Here is a 14,998-nt window from a genome sequence, read left to right on the forward strand (position 1 = left end):
GTCCAAGGCGCTTACAGTTGAAGTATAAGACTGGAGACAACAAGTAGATACGGCAAATGTATGAGTCAAGACAGCAAAGGGATATTTATCAAGGGTCATACACTGTGGTTATGGTGTATCAGGTGTCAGACTATTGTCTGCTATGGGTTTTTTTTTTTTTGGTCAGGCATTATATCCGAGGGAGTTTCAAGGAGATCAGTTAGGTACTTTTTCTATTGGTCTTTTTCTGCAGTTCTTCTTCTTAAAAAGTTAAATAGCTGTGTTTGTGGGTGTCAGACATAATCTCCCGGAGGCTTTGCACAGATAAGGGGTTTACAGTTGCTATACACTGGAATATAAACTTCCAGATCAAGGCTTTTAATGTTAATGATGTGCCTCAGAGTAGAGCATAATAACCGTTTCCTTTTTCTTCAGATTAGTGCTACCTTGATGCAGTGTAAGAGTGAGCCTGCTACTTTCTTCATTTCTAGTGGAAGGATGTGAAAAGCACCATAGTACAGCATCCTACTTTAGTATAAATAAAAATAAAATACTTATTATTTAACATAACCTCTCTACCTCAATTTCCTTATTTGTAAAAAAGACATAATTTTAGTATTCTAGCTAAAAATAAATCTGGCTATGGAGACCTCTTTCTACTTAGCTCTCCCCTTTCAAGTACTGGCATGAAAATACATCTTTATAACACATGGCCTGTGTTTTCTGATTGCAGTTAAACTTATTGCACATTAATATTTTAAACATTTTGGGGAAGCATTGTGGAGACACAGGGCTATGCTAAGGTCAGAAGATTTTTGAGGTCTATTCTGGCTCCTCCATTGACCTTCTGGTTGATTTCAGCATGTGACTGCCTCTTTGTATTCCTCAGTTTCCCTGTCTGTAAAATGGGAATAATGATACTGCTCAAGCCCTTTGACATCTACTGATGGAAAGCTTTCAAAAAGGGCTTGTATTCTTATTTGTGCTTGTAAATTGGGTGGATAAGTTCTCAGCTATCCATCGTACAATCATGAACCATATGGGTTTTTGTGAGAACACAAACAGAAACTCTAAACAGATTTAGAGTTTATATTGTGGAAAATGAGGGCTCAAGAGTTTGTTGAAGCTTCACAACAACCCTGTGAAGTATGTGAACAGGCACTATTCTACCCATGCAGTCCAAGAACCTTGAGAGTCCCTTCCTGACAAAGGGAATTCCTGTTTCTACACACACATGTGCACACACACAAACACGTGCTTTCTCTTCCTTCCAGCCTGTCTGATAGGTGGAATTTTCATGTTCCATTACTGATTACTCTCTTTACAGTGAATGAATTTAAGGCAGAGAATTAACCTGGAAAGTCCGTGGCAGAGACAGAAATACAATCTAGGAGTCCTATTTTACAGTTTCTGGTTCTGCTCATGAAATTGCACTGCCTTTTTTCTTATTCTTAGTTTGGATTACTCTGTACAGTAGGAACATCTGCCTGAGAAACTTGTCTCTTGCAGTATATCATCCTTTTAAAGAGGATATTTGATTATCAAGGTTTGCAAGCACTGCACTACACAGAAACACTGCAGCTGTACTGTGATTATATGGAGAGCAGCTGCAGACGGAGCAGCCATCAGGACAGAGCAAGAGGAGTTTGACCTAGATGATACATTCATATCTATAGTGCTAAAGATAGTGCCTCTCTGCTTTCTGAGGGTGGATTTCTTTTAAATACTCAACTGTATAGCTCTTGAACTTTATACTGTCATGCAAAGTGTGTTTCTGAAAAAGTAACTTAATTTTAGATTGAGAATCTTTGTTAATGGCCTTAAGTGAGAGAACAATTCAATTGTACACAACTCCTCAGCCTTCACAGACAGCGGTAAACACTTGTGAGCGCTGTTTTCAAAGTGATGGAAGTCCTGCTCTGTTGTCCGTTTCATGAGGCATACCGGAGCATATCGTCCGGGGGGACGATCAGCTGATCGTCGGCACAGCGCAGTGGCCGTTTTTATTTTACTATTCCGAATAAACTATATTACATGGCTCCATCGACTGAGCCATGTAGTCTAGACGTACCCTTACGGTCCATGCTTCAGATTGGAGCAGCTCCGCTATGTGTCTCCCTCTCCCTGACCCCTGCACTGGAGAGAAGGGGTGCAGGGGGAGGGGAGGAGAACACCCTGACTTCAGCACTTCCCCCCCCCCCCCACTGGCTCTGCACAGCTAGCAGGAGAATCCTGGGAGCAGCTTGGCTGCAGGATGGAGCAGGTCAGGGAAGAGGCAGCTGAACACACGTTGTGCATGCTCCGCTGATCAGCTGGGTGGGCTGGAGAGACAAGCTTGGTGGGCCGGATGCTGCCCGTGGGCCAGATTTTGCCCACCCTGATCTTTCTGCAGGGAACTTGCTGTGTTGTGGGAAAGTCTCTTTCCCCTTCATATGAACTGATTTAAAGACCAAAAATAAACGTGCACACCATCTACATCTTTTGGAAAAAGCGGTGAATATTTTGCATGTTTTCCTATTGAAAAGAAAAGGTTTCTATTGTGTTTAAAACAATAGAAGTGCTTCTGTTGGCTGAATTTAAGGGTTGATTATGTTGGTTTGTAGGAGTAACATTTTTTGGTTTTCAGAGCTTTGTCATTTTTTCTTCTGTCTGAATTTCCTTAATTAGCAGTGTATACAAACAGATAAAGTTTTACCACCCCAATCTCTATACATTGCATTCCATCACATCCTTTCTCTTGTACATCCTGAATGGCAACTCTCTGTTTAAATTCACTTTTTAAGGTGGGCTAATGTTACTTTTTGTTCTAGATGAAGTTAGTTTTCAAAGAGACATTAAAATTCACTTCTTTTTTTAAGTGGATCTATTTCAGTTCTTACCCAGGGGACTCTCAAGTGCTTTGGTGTGAGTGTGTGTATGTGTGTGTTTTTTCAGCAGAGTATTTAGAGCTTGGTTTCTGTGGTAAGTTGAACATGTGTAGCCTTTAACTGCTCTGTGATCACTTCTTCCCTTCAGCAGCTCATGCACTTTGTGTTTAAATGCTAATTTACAAAGGCCAGACTTCCTGTTACGGCCAGTTAGCGAAACAGGGACAGTGTTAAATGAACTTCATAAAACTTCTGCACCATAAATATTCTAAGCATCCACAACTCGCATTGCTTTACATCAGTATTTTATTTTTCAAAGCTTAGGATTCCCTTACCATTAAACATTCAATTTTTAAATTTTTATTTGATGGCTAGGGATTTAACACACCCCTCCCCCGCCACTTTTGTGTGTATACATGAAATGTTACAAAGTGGAATAGAAACTGTTGCATGTTTAAGGTGACTTGACTTTACAGTTAAAGCCATAGCCTTTTCAAAGTGACTGCTGCCTAATCTGAAAGATCCCAAACTAGAGACAACAAAAAAAAAAAAAAAAAAAAAAGTCAGTAAAGTTTTGCTGAGTTGCCTAATGAGAAGTCTTCAATTTAAAATGTAGTTACAGTCAGGAGAATGGTACTTGTCCTTAGTGTACATGACAGCTTTTGTGTGACCTGATTTTTGTTAAAATGTGCATATTAGCTGTGTACCTCCTACTAGGAATGTTAAGTTTCATTTAACTAACTAATCACATCAACTAGTTGATAAGCAGGGAACTGCAGCAGGGTTAGCTCCTAGTCCTAGGAGCTGACCCCGCTGTGGCTCTGCCTTTTAACTGTATTACAAGTCTGCTGGCTCTTAATACATTTAAAAGTCTGGAAGCTCAGCAAGGGAGACCCTGTGTGAGCCAGGACAGCTGATTCCTGGCTCGCACTGGGTCCCCCTGCTGCGCACCAGCCTTTTATAAATGTATTAAGGGTCTACCAGCTCTTAATACATTTAAAAAGCAGAGGCGCAGCATCTGGGAGCAGGCATGAGCTGGGAATCAGCTGATTCCTGGCTTGTGCCCGGTCCCCACTACCTCCTGCCCCTTCCCGCCCGAGACAGTGCTGGGGAGAACTGGCTTTTCAGCTGGCTCCCACCCAGCACTGCTCCTGCTCTGATAGAGGCAGCAAGGCAGTGGAAAGGGACTAGTCAACTGTCCAATAAGCTTTTGCTCATCGGATAGTCGACTAGTTGCTTACATCCCTACCTCCCATTAGCATCAGTCAGTCGGTCACATGGCTAAATTCCCTCTCATTGCTTTGGAATTTTAGCCCTTTGTGTCTTTGGCATTGTATCATCTCAAATCCTTAGGCTTTGTAATTGCTGTAAATAGTTTTAAGATTTCAGGGTGTGTGTACTGTCTGTACGCTTTAATGAAAAATACTGTTTTGCACTCACAGCCCACCATCATGTTCATGTTTTGACTAAAACAACAGATGTACAATGGCACACCTTGTCAGTGGCTATTTGATAGCTAAATCTTGGGTTATGTGGAAGTGAAAATGGAGCCATTGTCTCTGCTAACCACAGCAAGGTGCATTTACAAAAGGAAACTAAAAAGACTTTTTCATTTGCTGGGTGCTCATTTGCACACTTTCCTACACTGCAGAGTTCTGTGTGTCTGTTGGGTCAAGTCAGGTTTCTTCCCCTCCAAAGAAGAAACCTTCTCAAATACATGAGCAAAACTTTGGTTATAGGCAAAACCGTGCTCTGTTCATGTGTTTATTTATTTACTAGAAGATTTTGCTTGCTCAGGTCCTTTAAGGCAGGGTTGTGGGAAGTGTAGGAGTGCAGGGATTTGGGAATGTTTGTGGGGGAGGGGGGCTCAGGACAGGGATCTGGATGTGTGAGTGGGGGTGCAGGAGTTAGGATTAAGAGGTTAGGAAGGGCTCAGGGCAGGTAGTGGGGGAGCAGGAGTCAGGGCAGGAGTTTAGAAGGGGTGTGTGTATGTGTGAGTAGGGAGGGGTTTTGGGAAGGAGCGGGATGGCCGTTGGCTGCTTCCTGGGGTGGCAGGGACTGTGCAACCCAACTGCCGACTGCTCCCCGGAAAAGGATATAAGGGAGTCATAGTGGATCACAAGCAAAAATATGAGTCAATAGTGTAACACTGTTGCAAAAATGTAAACATGGTTCTAGAATGTATTAGGAGGACTGTGGTAATCAGGATACCAGAAATCCTCCTTCTGCTCTACTCTGCCCTGATTAGGTTTCAGCTGGAGTATTGTGTCCAGTTCCGGGTGCTAGAATTCAGAAAAGATGTGGACAAATTGGGGAATTCCAGAGAGGAGCAACAAAATGTAACCAATGATTACAGGTCTAGAAAACGTATGAGGGAAGATTGAAAGAACTGGGTTTGTTTAGTTTGGAAAAGAGAATACAGAGACAAGAGCTTTCAAGTACCTAAAAGTTTGTTGCAAGGAAGAGGGGAAACATTATTCTCCTTAACCTCTGATGACTGGACAAGACACAATGGACTTAAATTGCAGCAAGGGAGGTTTAGGTTGGGCCTTAGGAAAAACTTCCTAACTCTCAGGGTGATTAAACACTGGAATAAATTGTCCAGGGAGGTTGTGGAATCTCCATCGTTGCAGATTAAGAGCAGGTTAGACAAACATTAGTGAGGGATGATCTCGATGTTGCTTGTCTTCCCATGAGTGCAGGGGACTGGACTTGATGTCCTCTCAAGGTTTTTTCCAGTTCTGTGATTTTATGATTAATACAAAATAATGGCTCTTCTATAGGGTGACCTAGATTTAATCACCGTAGAAAATGCAACAGAGAATTATATCTCTTATATAAAATTTAACAAGGTAGTTAAAAACACCCTTATAGAATGTTGTCACACTCCCATCTTGGTATCTTGCCCCTCTTTTTTCTGTCTTAGGGGTTGTACTAATACAACTATATTGAGCTAAAAAAATCACTCCTCTAAGCAAAATAACCCATACACATCAGAGCGGGGAAAAAGCATGAGCATGTGTTATCAGGGTTATAATGCAGGGAAAAGAAGATAGGGAAATGTTTGCATGCACTCAATAGAGGGAAGAAATTAAGCAAGCTTGTCTCTCTGTGTCAGAGGTTAGTATGGGGTAACTCATAATGGTAACAACAATTAGGGTTGGGAAATGTTTGTTTTTATCTCTGGGTTTTGTGCATCTTGTTCAGTAGAATTATAGTCAAGTCAAAGTATCCCCATATCGGGCTGACGTGGTAATTAAGGCACATCCGTTTCATAGTTCTGAACACAAGGGAGTGATGTGGCCAGTCGTGCCCTTGTATAGTTGGGTGAACTGAAGGTGGCCTTTCATTATAAGATCCAGCAATTCTCAACCCCCCACCTTCAAGACTGGCGATGTGGAGTGATGGGTGAGTGACTAAGGCACTCAAGTAGAGTTACAGGGAACCTGATAAATGTTTCCCTGTTGGCTTACTTTAATTGAAATCTGATCTCTGCACCCTGATGGATCTTTGACAGATTTCCTTTGAAATGTTTGGTAAGTAACATCAACATTTTCAAATGTGGACACCTGACGATAGGCTCTGATACATGTTAGGTACCTAAGTAAGGATTCCAGAGAGCCTGATCACTCAGTGAGAGTTCTTCATTGTTCAGCAGGTCTGAAATTCAGGCTATGTATTTCAATGTCTAAATGTCCTCTGGCTTAAACTGCAGCAAGGGAGGTTTAGGTTGGACATTAGGAAAAAGTTCCTAACTGTCAGGGTGGTCAAACACTGGAACAAATTGCCCAGGGAGGTTGTGGAATCTCCATCTCTGGAGATACTTAAGAGTAGGTTAGATAAATGTCTATCTGGTATGGTCTAGACAGTATTTGGTCCTGCCATGAGGGCAGGGGGACTGAACTCGATGACCTCTCGAGGTCCCTTCCAGTCCTAATATTCTATGATTCTATGATAAATGGAGGTTCAGGGGCATACTCCATGCAGCCACATTTGAAAATATTGGATGGAAATTTTTCCTACACTGTTCTTACTGGGGATTTGGGGGTAGAGTCTGGGAGAAGGAGTAGTCGCTTTATCTTGCAGATGACTATCTGGGGAAAATAAAACTCCTTGGGGCAGGGACTGCCTCTTTATTCCATGTTTCTACATTACCTAGCACAGTTTATAAATGCTGCCTCAATAAGAAATAATAACCCCCCCACCTACCTAGTAATGTTCTCTGAGATAAGCAAATCAAATAGTCCAATAAGTTTGCCTGGGAATAGTTTCACTCACGGTAAGAAATTCCAAGATGTATGAATATTCCACCATCGAGGCTTTGCTGATCAACCCCTCCAGCGCCCCACGCCAAACCATATCACATAGTAATTAATCATTCTACAGAGATTTTTAAAAAGTGGTCAGCCCCTCCCCTGTTTCCCTTTAATTCACAACATTTAATAGGTTGTGATCCAGTAGCAACAAGGTTTATCTTTTAAAATATGTTATTGGTATCACTGAATTGTAAAACACAGAATCCCCCACTCAGTTTCCTCGGACACCATAAGGTTTCATAAACACATTTCAGGAGCAGCTGTGCAACTAACTTTTCTTTTTGTTCACTCCGCATCCTGCAACCAGTAACTCTTGACCTGTCAAAAGTAGGAAGAGTCTTGGGTGCCTCTGTCCAGTCTACAGGCAGAACAAAACCACTTCCTCTGTTCTCCAATGAATATCTTATCATAAAACTGCACATATTCTATTTCAGTGCTGCCTCTCAAATATTATGCAGACCCAGGCTTCAGAACATGAATAGCAGAAGACTGACTCTAGGCCACATGTCATCACAGTATTCTCACTTCATGATTCCCCTTTAAAGGGTAGCGATGCTCTGTGGGAAGGCCTAAGTCAGTCAGCAGAAGGTTTTTTAGATAGCGGGTAATAGAATAGTCGAGTAACTGCATGAATTCTTATTGGTTACTCAACTGTTCTATCAGAGGCAGTGCAGGGTGACAGGCGGGAGCTAGAGCCAGTTTAAAAACCATGCAGATGACAGCAGCCCCAGTCCATGGAAGTCCAAGCTCCCCATGTATAGAGACTGCTGGGCGGGGAAGGTAGGCTGCTTTGTCCGTGGTGGCCCTGGGCTGGTTCGGCAGCAGTCTTTATCCGTGGGGGGTCCGAGGTCCCTTCAGACAGAGGCTGTTCCGCATCCCGTGGAGCAGCTTCTCTCTGAAGGACGCAGATCAGCCTCTGTCTGCAGGGAGCTCAGACCTTCTGCGGACGGGCTGCTGCCATGAAGCAGCCTCTGTCCACGGTCTGCCTGGGTTCACTGCAGATAGACTGTTCCACGGCAGCCTCTCCCGCTTCCCCCCGCGCTACTGCCTCTGATAGAGGCAGCAGGGAGGGGTGGAGGAGGTGGCACCATGGATCTAGTGCTGGGGGGGAATTGAGTTTTAAGCCGGCTCCCCCTAACACGAGGACTGGCTCCTGCTCCCCTGCCTTGCTGCCTCTGATACAGAGACAGCAAGGTGGTTGGGAGCAGGAGCTGGTGCCCTAATATAGAGGCAGCAACGGAATGGGGAAGGTGAGTAGTCAAGAAGATTATCCGAAAAGCCTAGGCTTATCGGTTAATCATATACTTGACCACTTATTTAGCAGTGCTAAACGTTGTGTTAAAAGACAGACACCTGTTTGGATCTGAACAGAGGAAGGCTCATAAAAATCTTAATGGTTTCTTTGAGGTTTAGCAAAAAAAAAAAAAATCCTGAAATATAAATATAAAATGTAATTTTCCATTCAAAAGCTGGTCAAGTTCCGCAGACCAGAAAGTTCAAGTTGGTTTTGTGGTGCAAATAAAGGAACATCAGGTGGTGGCGGTGGTGTTTGTCCATGTAGAGTGCAATGGAACAGTTTGCCAGTCAAAAAGGGAGCTCCAAGGTCAACAACACTTGCCAAAGTATGTGGATAATTCTTCTTGGTGAGATTTTAAACATACCTTGGTCAGTGGAGAGAGTCTCACAATGACAGGAAAGTTTTCGCTGCATTCTTTGGAGTTTCTGCCAAAAAGCTACCCTTTTCTTCTTCCTCTTCTGCTCTCCCCTGCTCCAGCCTTGGGTGCAGAAACACAGTTAGGCAGTCACCGCAATAACAAGTCCTAGATGTCAGACTCATATCAATTAATACATTAATAATAATAATAATAATAAATGTTTTGACGTGTTTGTCTTCCTGCATTGGTCTCTGCTGTAATTTTGGAAACAGAATTTGTACTGATGCATGTTGTTTTCTTTCAGTGGATCTGATGGAAATAAAGGAAATTCGCCCTGGGAAAAATGCAAAGGATTTTGAGCGTGGGAAAGCAACACAATGTAAAGATCATTGCTTCACTATTTTTTATGGTACTCAGTTTGTTCTCAACACCTTAAGCTTAGCAGGTACTTTTTTTTTCTTTCTTCTTTAAACCTTAAACCATAAATCCTCCAGTCTGGGATCTATAGCATTGACAGAGCAGTAATATAAAGATTAGGCTGTTCCTTCCCTACTCCCCTAGCCTTCCTAATATACATCAAACCTTTAAAACTGTGTGAGTGTGAGAGAGAGAGAGATTTTGATCTTACTGTTCTTAAGATCATTGTATTATGCAATTTGTAATTTTTGTGTAAAGTAATTTATTAGGTATGATTGTTTTTCCTTGTGTTGTTTAAACTGATCATTTTCATGGTTATTAGTGGGTCATTTTAGGTGTCTGAATTGTCGCAAGCAGTCTCGTATGTTTTAGCAAGATGAAATGCCTTTCTCTACTGCTAGGCACAAGTATAAGTGAACTATAAACAGAAAATACATACTAAATCCCTGTGTGTTTCTGTTGATCCATTTCTTTATACCCTGCAGCTCCCTGATGCTTCTTTAGAAGGAACATTGTAGAGAGTCTCTTTTATGAAACACATATCTTTGATTCGTTCACTCAGGTTTAGGAGTATAGATCATTTGCAGTTAAACGTTTCAGGTGAGACTAACACTGGAGATCTGAGTGAAATCATGGCCCTATTGAAGTAAATGGAAGTTTTGCCCCGAGTCTGAATGGAAGTTTTTCCCTGAGTAAAAATGAATTTAAGATTCATAGACTACTTCTTGAAAACCACATCAGAGGAATCTACCACACAACAGACTGGGTCTGTTTACTTAGGCCATGTCTGCACTGTAAAAATTAAGCCAACCTAACTTACATCAGTATGTGGCCATGGCAGAAATTATGTTATTTGAATGTGTCTGCACTTTGCACCTTTTATCAGCAATAGGGATGTTAGCATATACACGTTTAAACGATTAACTGATAAGCTTGGGCTTATTGGTTAATCCAAATGATTACACGCAACCCCCCCCCCCTGCTGCCTTTGTATCAGAGACAGCAAGGTGTGGGGGACGCAGGAGACAGTGCCTGAGAGTAGCTGTTTTTTAAGCCAGCTCCCTGCGCGGCCAGTTCCTGCGGAGCTGCATGGCCCCCCTGTGCCTCCCACTGAGGCAGCAGCACGGGGGCACACACGGGCCAATGCTCAGAGGAATCTGGCTTAAAAACTGGCTCCCCGTGAGCACTGGAGCCCATGGAGACACCTGCCCCTCACCCCCATGCTGCTGCCTCTGATCGAGAAGCAGCAGCATGGAGGGTGAGGGGGACAGGCAGGAGGCAGTATTCACGTGAAGCAGGCTTTCAAGCTGGCTCCCCATACATATTGGTTCTCACAGAGCTACCTGCTCTCCTTCCTCCCCAGTGTGCTGCTGCCTCTATCTTGCAGAGGCAGCAGCATGCGGGAGGGGCAGGCGGGAGCCAATATGCGTGTGGATCTGGCTTTAAGCTGGCTCTTTACATGCTGGTTCTACAGAGATTCCTATATCAGAGGCAGTAGTGTGCAGGTGGGGATGGAGGTGGGGGTAGGGCTGCTCCGTGGGATACCGGAGCAGCCTCTGTCCATGGACAGTTCCCTGGGAGTGGGTCCGGTAACTGGGAGCACACTGGCTGCCGTCTCCTCCCCCAGGGTATGTCTACACTACCCTCCTAGTTCGAACTAGGAGGGTAATGTATGCATACCGCACTTGCTAATGAAGCCCGGGATTTGAATTTCCCGGGCTTCATTAGCATAAGCGGGGAGCCGCCATTTTTAAATCCCCGCTGCTTCGAACCCCGTGTAGCGCAGCTACACGGGGCTCGAACTAGGTAGTTCGGACTAGGGTGCCTATTCCGAACTACCGGTACACCTCGTTTCACGAGGAGTAACGGTAGTTCGGAATAGGACCCTAGTCCGAACTACCTAGTTCGAGCCCCGTGTAGCCGCGCTACACGGGGTTCGAAGCAGCGGGGATTTAAAAATGGCGGCTCCCCGCTTATGCTAATGAAGCCCGGGAAATTCAAATCCCGGGCTTCATTAGCAAGTGCGGTATGCATACATTACCCCGCTAGTTCGAACTAGCGGGGTAGTGTAGACATACTCCCAGGGAGTATTTTAGTAACTGTGTAACTCTTAAAAATTGCTGTGGTTACACGGTTACTAAAAAAATCCGATATCTAACATCCCTCGTCAGCAGTGTGCTTCCTTACCAGGAGTGTTTCTGTTAGTTGTACTGTCAGTGTGGGGCATTGTGGGATGGCTTCTGAAAGCCAGTAACAGTCCATGTAAACAGTGCAGAGTCTGTGTCATACTAACTACATGACTGTGACTCACCACTCCTCACGGAGATAGTTATTAAGTCGACATAGTGGGACTGTTACATCGGTGGAAGCAAAACATAAATGTAGGCACTTCTATAGTTAGGTTAATGTAAGCTGGCTTACATCAACCTAATTCTGTAGTGTTGACCATACCCTTGGTGAGACCAAGGACTGGAATAGGAAGTGAATTGCATGTTCAAGTGCACTGTAAGGGCAGTGCATGTCTATATGAGGTGAAGGAATGTTAATCCAATTGAAAGGTGGAGAACTAAAAACTAAAACAAGGAATACTTTTTTATGTTCATCACAATGCTATGCTACAAATCTCTTTGCCACAAGATATCATTAGGCAAAAGGTTGGAAAGATTAAAAAATGGATGGGATATTTTTATGGAAAATGAGACAATCAGATTACATTAAAAAAGGATTTATTAATAACAAAACTGGAGTTTTGGATTTGATAGATATCCTTGAATCTTCTTGGCACAGAATTACATGGGCTGCTGGTTTTATCACATATGGGAATTCCCTTGGTACTAGTTTGAGCATCACTGTCAGGTTTATGGGCATTACATTCATTTGTAAAATTGTAATAAAAACTGCAGTACTGTTCAAGACATTCCTAGTAGACTAGACACATGATCAGAGCATTGTGAGCATTATAATCCTAATAGCAGCCATAGAGGTGTTTCAACATGTGGAGTGATGTGCTCCATAGCTGAGGTTCTTTCCCATGTGTGTAACTCTTCTGCCAGGTAATGCCGGCAGCAGCCAGGGCTGGGTTCAATGTCTAGGGGTCCCTTTTTATCCATCTCACACACAACTGGCTCAAGCCCCCACCCAGAAGCCTGGGAAATTCACACACCCCTGGGCGCCTCTGAGAGGCAATGTTTCCCCACTCGCAAGCACAGAGTCTGAGCGTAGAAAAGAAACTTTTAATGAAAGAAAGAGAGAAGTCACATGGCATTAGCTTGGGAAAATACCATAACCAGAGTCCATAACCCACCCATGAGTAATCATCCAAGCTCACATGAATTGAACAATGTCCTTTACCTCTCTGGCTCACTAGTTCAACGATTTAAGGGTCCCATTCACCTACCCAAACTGTCTCCGTGCCCCACTTACAGCTCTGTCCAGTCAGTGCAGACCCAGACACATCACCCTGATGATTCCACTCACTGAGCCTGAGGCCATGCCACCTTTGTGGTGCTCCTGTGGTCCACTTGCTCCACCAGCTGCCCATCCGCTGGTCACTTCCACCAACCGTCCTGGTTGCTCTCACTAGCTTCCTGCCGCTGCTCCTACTGCCTGCCCGCCGGTCACTCTCACCAGCCATTCTGCTGGCCGCAATGGGTCTGGCTCCAGGCTGAACCAGTGACTTCAATTCTTTAGCCACCACCTAGGCTGGCAAAGAGTTTGCAGCTTTCACTGGAATAACAAAAAGACTCCTGATGGAGTCTGCTTTAGGTCTGTCCTTAAAAAGGGAGGGAAGAGACAGGTTGAACCCTTACAGCTCACACCTGGCAGGCATGAAGCAGGCTGGCTCAAGCCCCCTTCTCCCCTACCTCAGTTCACTCAACTTTGGAAGGGGGAGGCTTGTTTATCTGAGACCCCTTACAATGATGGCGTCTCTCCTGCAAGCACTGGTGTCATATTTTACAGTTCCTACATTTAGGGGTAGCATGGTTTGTGACCACACAACAGCCCCAATTAGTTACAATACATCACATTCCATTCTAACAACCGAACTGCCATCAGCCCTGAATGAACTGGATTTACATACCCACACCCCGGATTCCTTCCCCATTCCAGCATGAGCTGTATTTACATGTCAAGAGTTAATTTTCTTGCAGGGCTAAGCAACTTGAGCTGGCTGCATTGCAAGCAGTCCTTCAGACCCTTGGCTTATATGTGCATAAGCAAACTCCATATAATACAAAAAACAGGACTAAGTAGCACTTTATAAAATGCTACATAGTCCTGGTTTTTGTTTCAGCTACACCAGACTAACACAGCTACATTTATATCACTATTCCATATAATACTTGTGAAATAATGTACAGTTAATTGCACAGAGGATTGGTGAACTCAAATGTGGGTTTTGTGTGCTGAAAACTAATGGCTGCTTGTGAAAATTTTGATCCCTGTACCAGATTTCAATTTAGATTAAGACCATAGTATCCCTGAAATTTCAGATTCTTTAGTATCACTTTAAATATAACAGTGCCTTGAACACTCTTGGGCAGTGTTTTTCCTGTTGCTTTTTTCTCAAAATCTGGTCTCTGCAAGTACTTTGAGAACACTCAGTACCAGGAGGTATGTTGCCATAACACTCTGAATCTCAGAACAACATGGCTGATATTTTCAATATCAGGAAAATCCTTTTACTTTGCTAAAGCCCTTTCTCTTGGTTTCTGAGAACAATACAAATTAACTGTTACTTACGGGGGAATGGCAGCTTTTTTACGGGCAGAGTTGCTTTGGGACAGTAGACTGGCAATGGGTGGTGTCTGTCCTTCCTGAAAATGTAACTAATTAAAAACTATTTCCACAGGAATCTGAAACTGGGGCTCTGGCTTCAGTTTTGGAGAATACAGTATTGTTTGAAAGTAGACTTTTAAAAACAACCTGTATCTTTTGAGAGACTGTTTTTGTTTGAAAAGCTATTGTGGAAGTTGCTTAAGTTGGAGGTATTGTCTGGAAATAGTTCTTCAGGAGGACTGCTTTGTTCCAGGGAAGCTTTGATGAATTTCTGAACTGGAATGCTGTAATGCAGTCCTGTCCAAATTCTGCCCAACGGAGGGCTGCAAAGTCTGCAACTAATCTGCAGCATGAAAGAAAAATTACAGCCCACCCACTCACATCTTTAATAATACAAGTTTGTCCCACAGGAATGGTAGTTCCCAGCATGCAATGCATGAATTTAATCAGACTAGTAAACACTCAGATCATGTTAGATCAGTACCAGTAGGCCCTTCTGGTTTGCGGGTACTCCAAGTGCAGATGCAAACTCATTTTGGGATGAAATAGCATTTTCAGCCATTTTCCTTCTAAAAATAGACTTGAAAATGTAAAGAGAAGTATGAAAGGAACAGGTAGCTGAGCTCTAATTCTGCAGCAGGAGTTTGAGGGAACTTTAAAACTCTTCTCCCAAATACACCTTTTAGGCAAGATAAATCACTGATGTGAACTTTTCTCCAACTCCATAGTCTGACATTGACTGTGTAGCAGTGTGATTATGGCAGCCAGGGTAAAGGTTTTGTTTTTCAGGTCACTCAGAAGAGTTAAGGGCTGGAGCACTGCATGCTGGAATCTGTAGTATCCACAAGACACATGTTCGTTTTAAAGGCGAGGGTGGCTACCGTGTCAGTCTGGGGCTACAGTTCAGCCCATGGCAGGCACTTCGGCCACCTTCAGAGAAGAAGAGGGAAAAGCAAAGATTTTGCTGTATCACATTGAGGGTCTA

General features: G+C 43.5%; 1 protein-coding gene across 2 annotated transcripts in view; it reads left to right on the forward strand.

Annotated features, from left to right (window-relative positions):
• Positions 1 to 14,998, forward strand: part of PLCG2 (phospholipase C gamma 2) — a 99,020-nt gene that overhangs the window by 20,737 nt on the left and 63,285 nt on the right. For both annotated transcript variants that reach the window (XR_012906659.2, XM_075939997.2), the window contains exon 3: positions 9,122 to 9,262. Coding sequence is in view for 1 of the 2 variants with exons in the window: in XM_075939997.2 (XP_075796112.2) it covers positions 9,122 to 9,262 (141 nt within the window). In the remaining variant the exon portion in view is untranslated. The remainder of the gene's footprint in view (positions 1 to 9,121; positions 9,263 to 14,998) is intronic.

Source organism: Pelodiscus sinensis, chromosome 12 (genome assembly GCF_052426305.1).
Source record: "Pelodiscus sinensis isolate ZL-2025 chromosome 12, ASM5242630v1, whole genome shotgun sequence".
Classification (NCBI taxonomy): Eukaryota; Metazoa; Chordata; order Testudines; family Trionychidae; genus Pelodiscus; species Pelodiscus sinensis.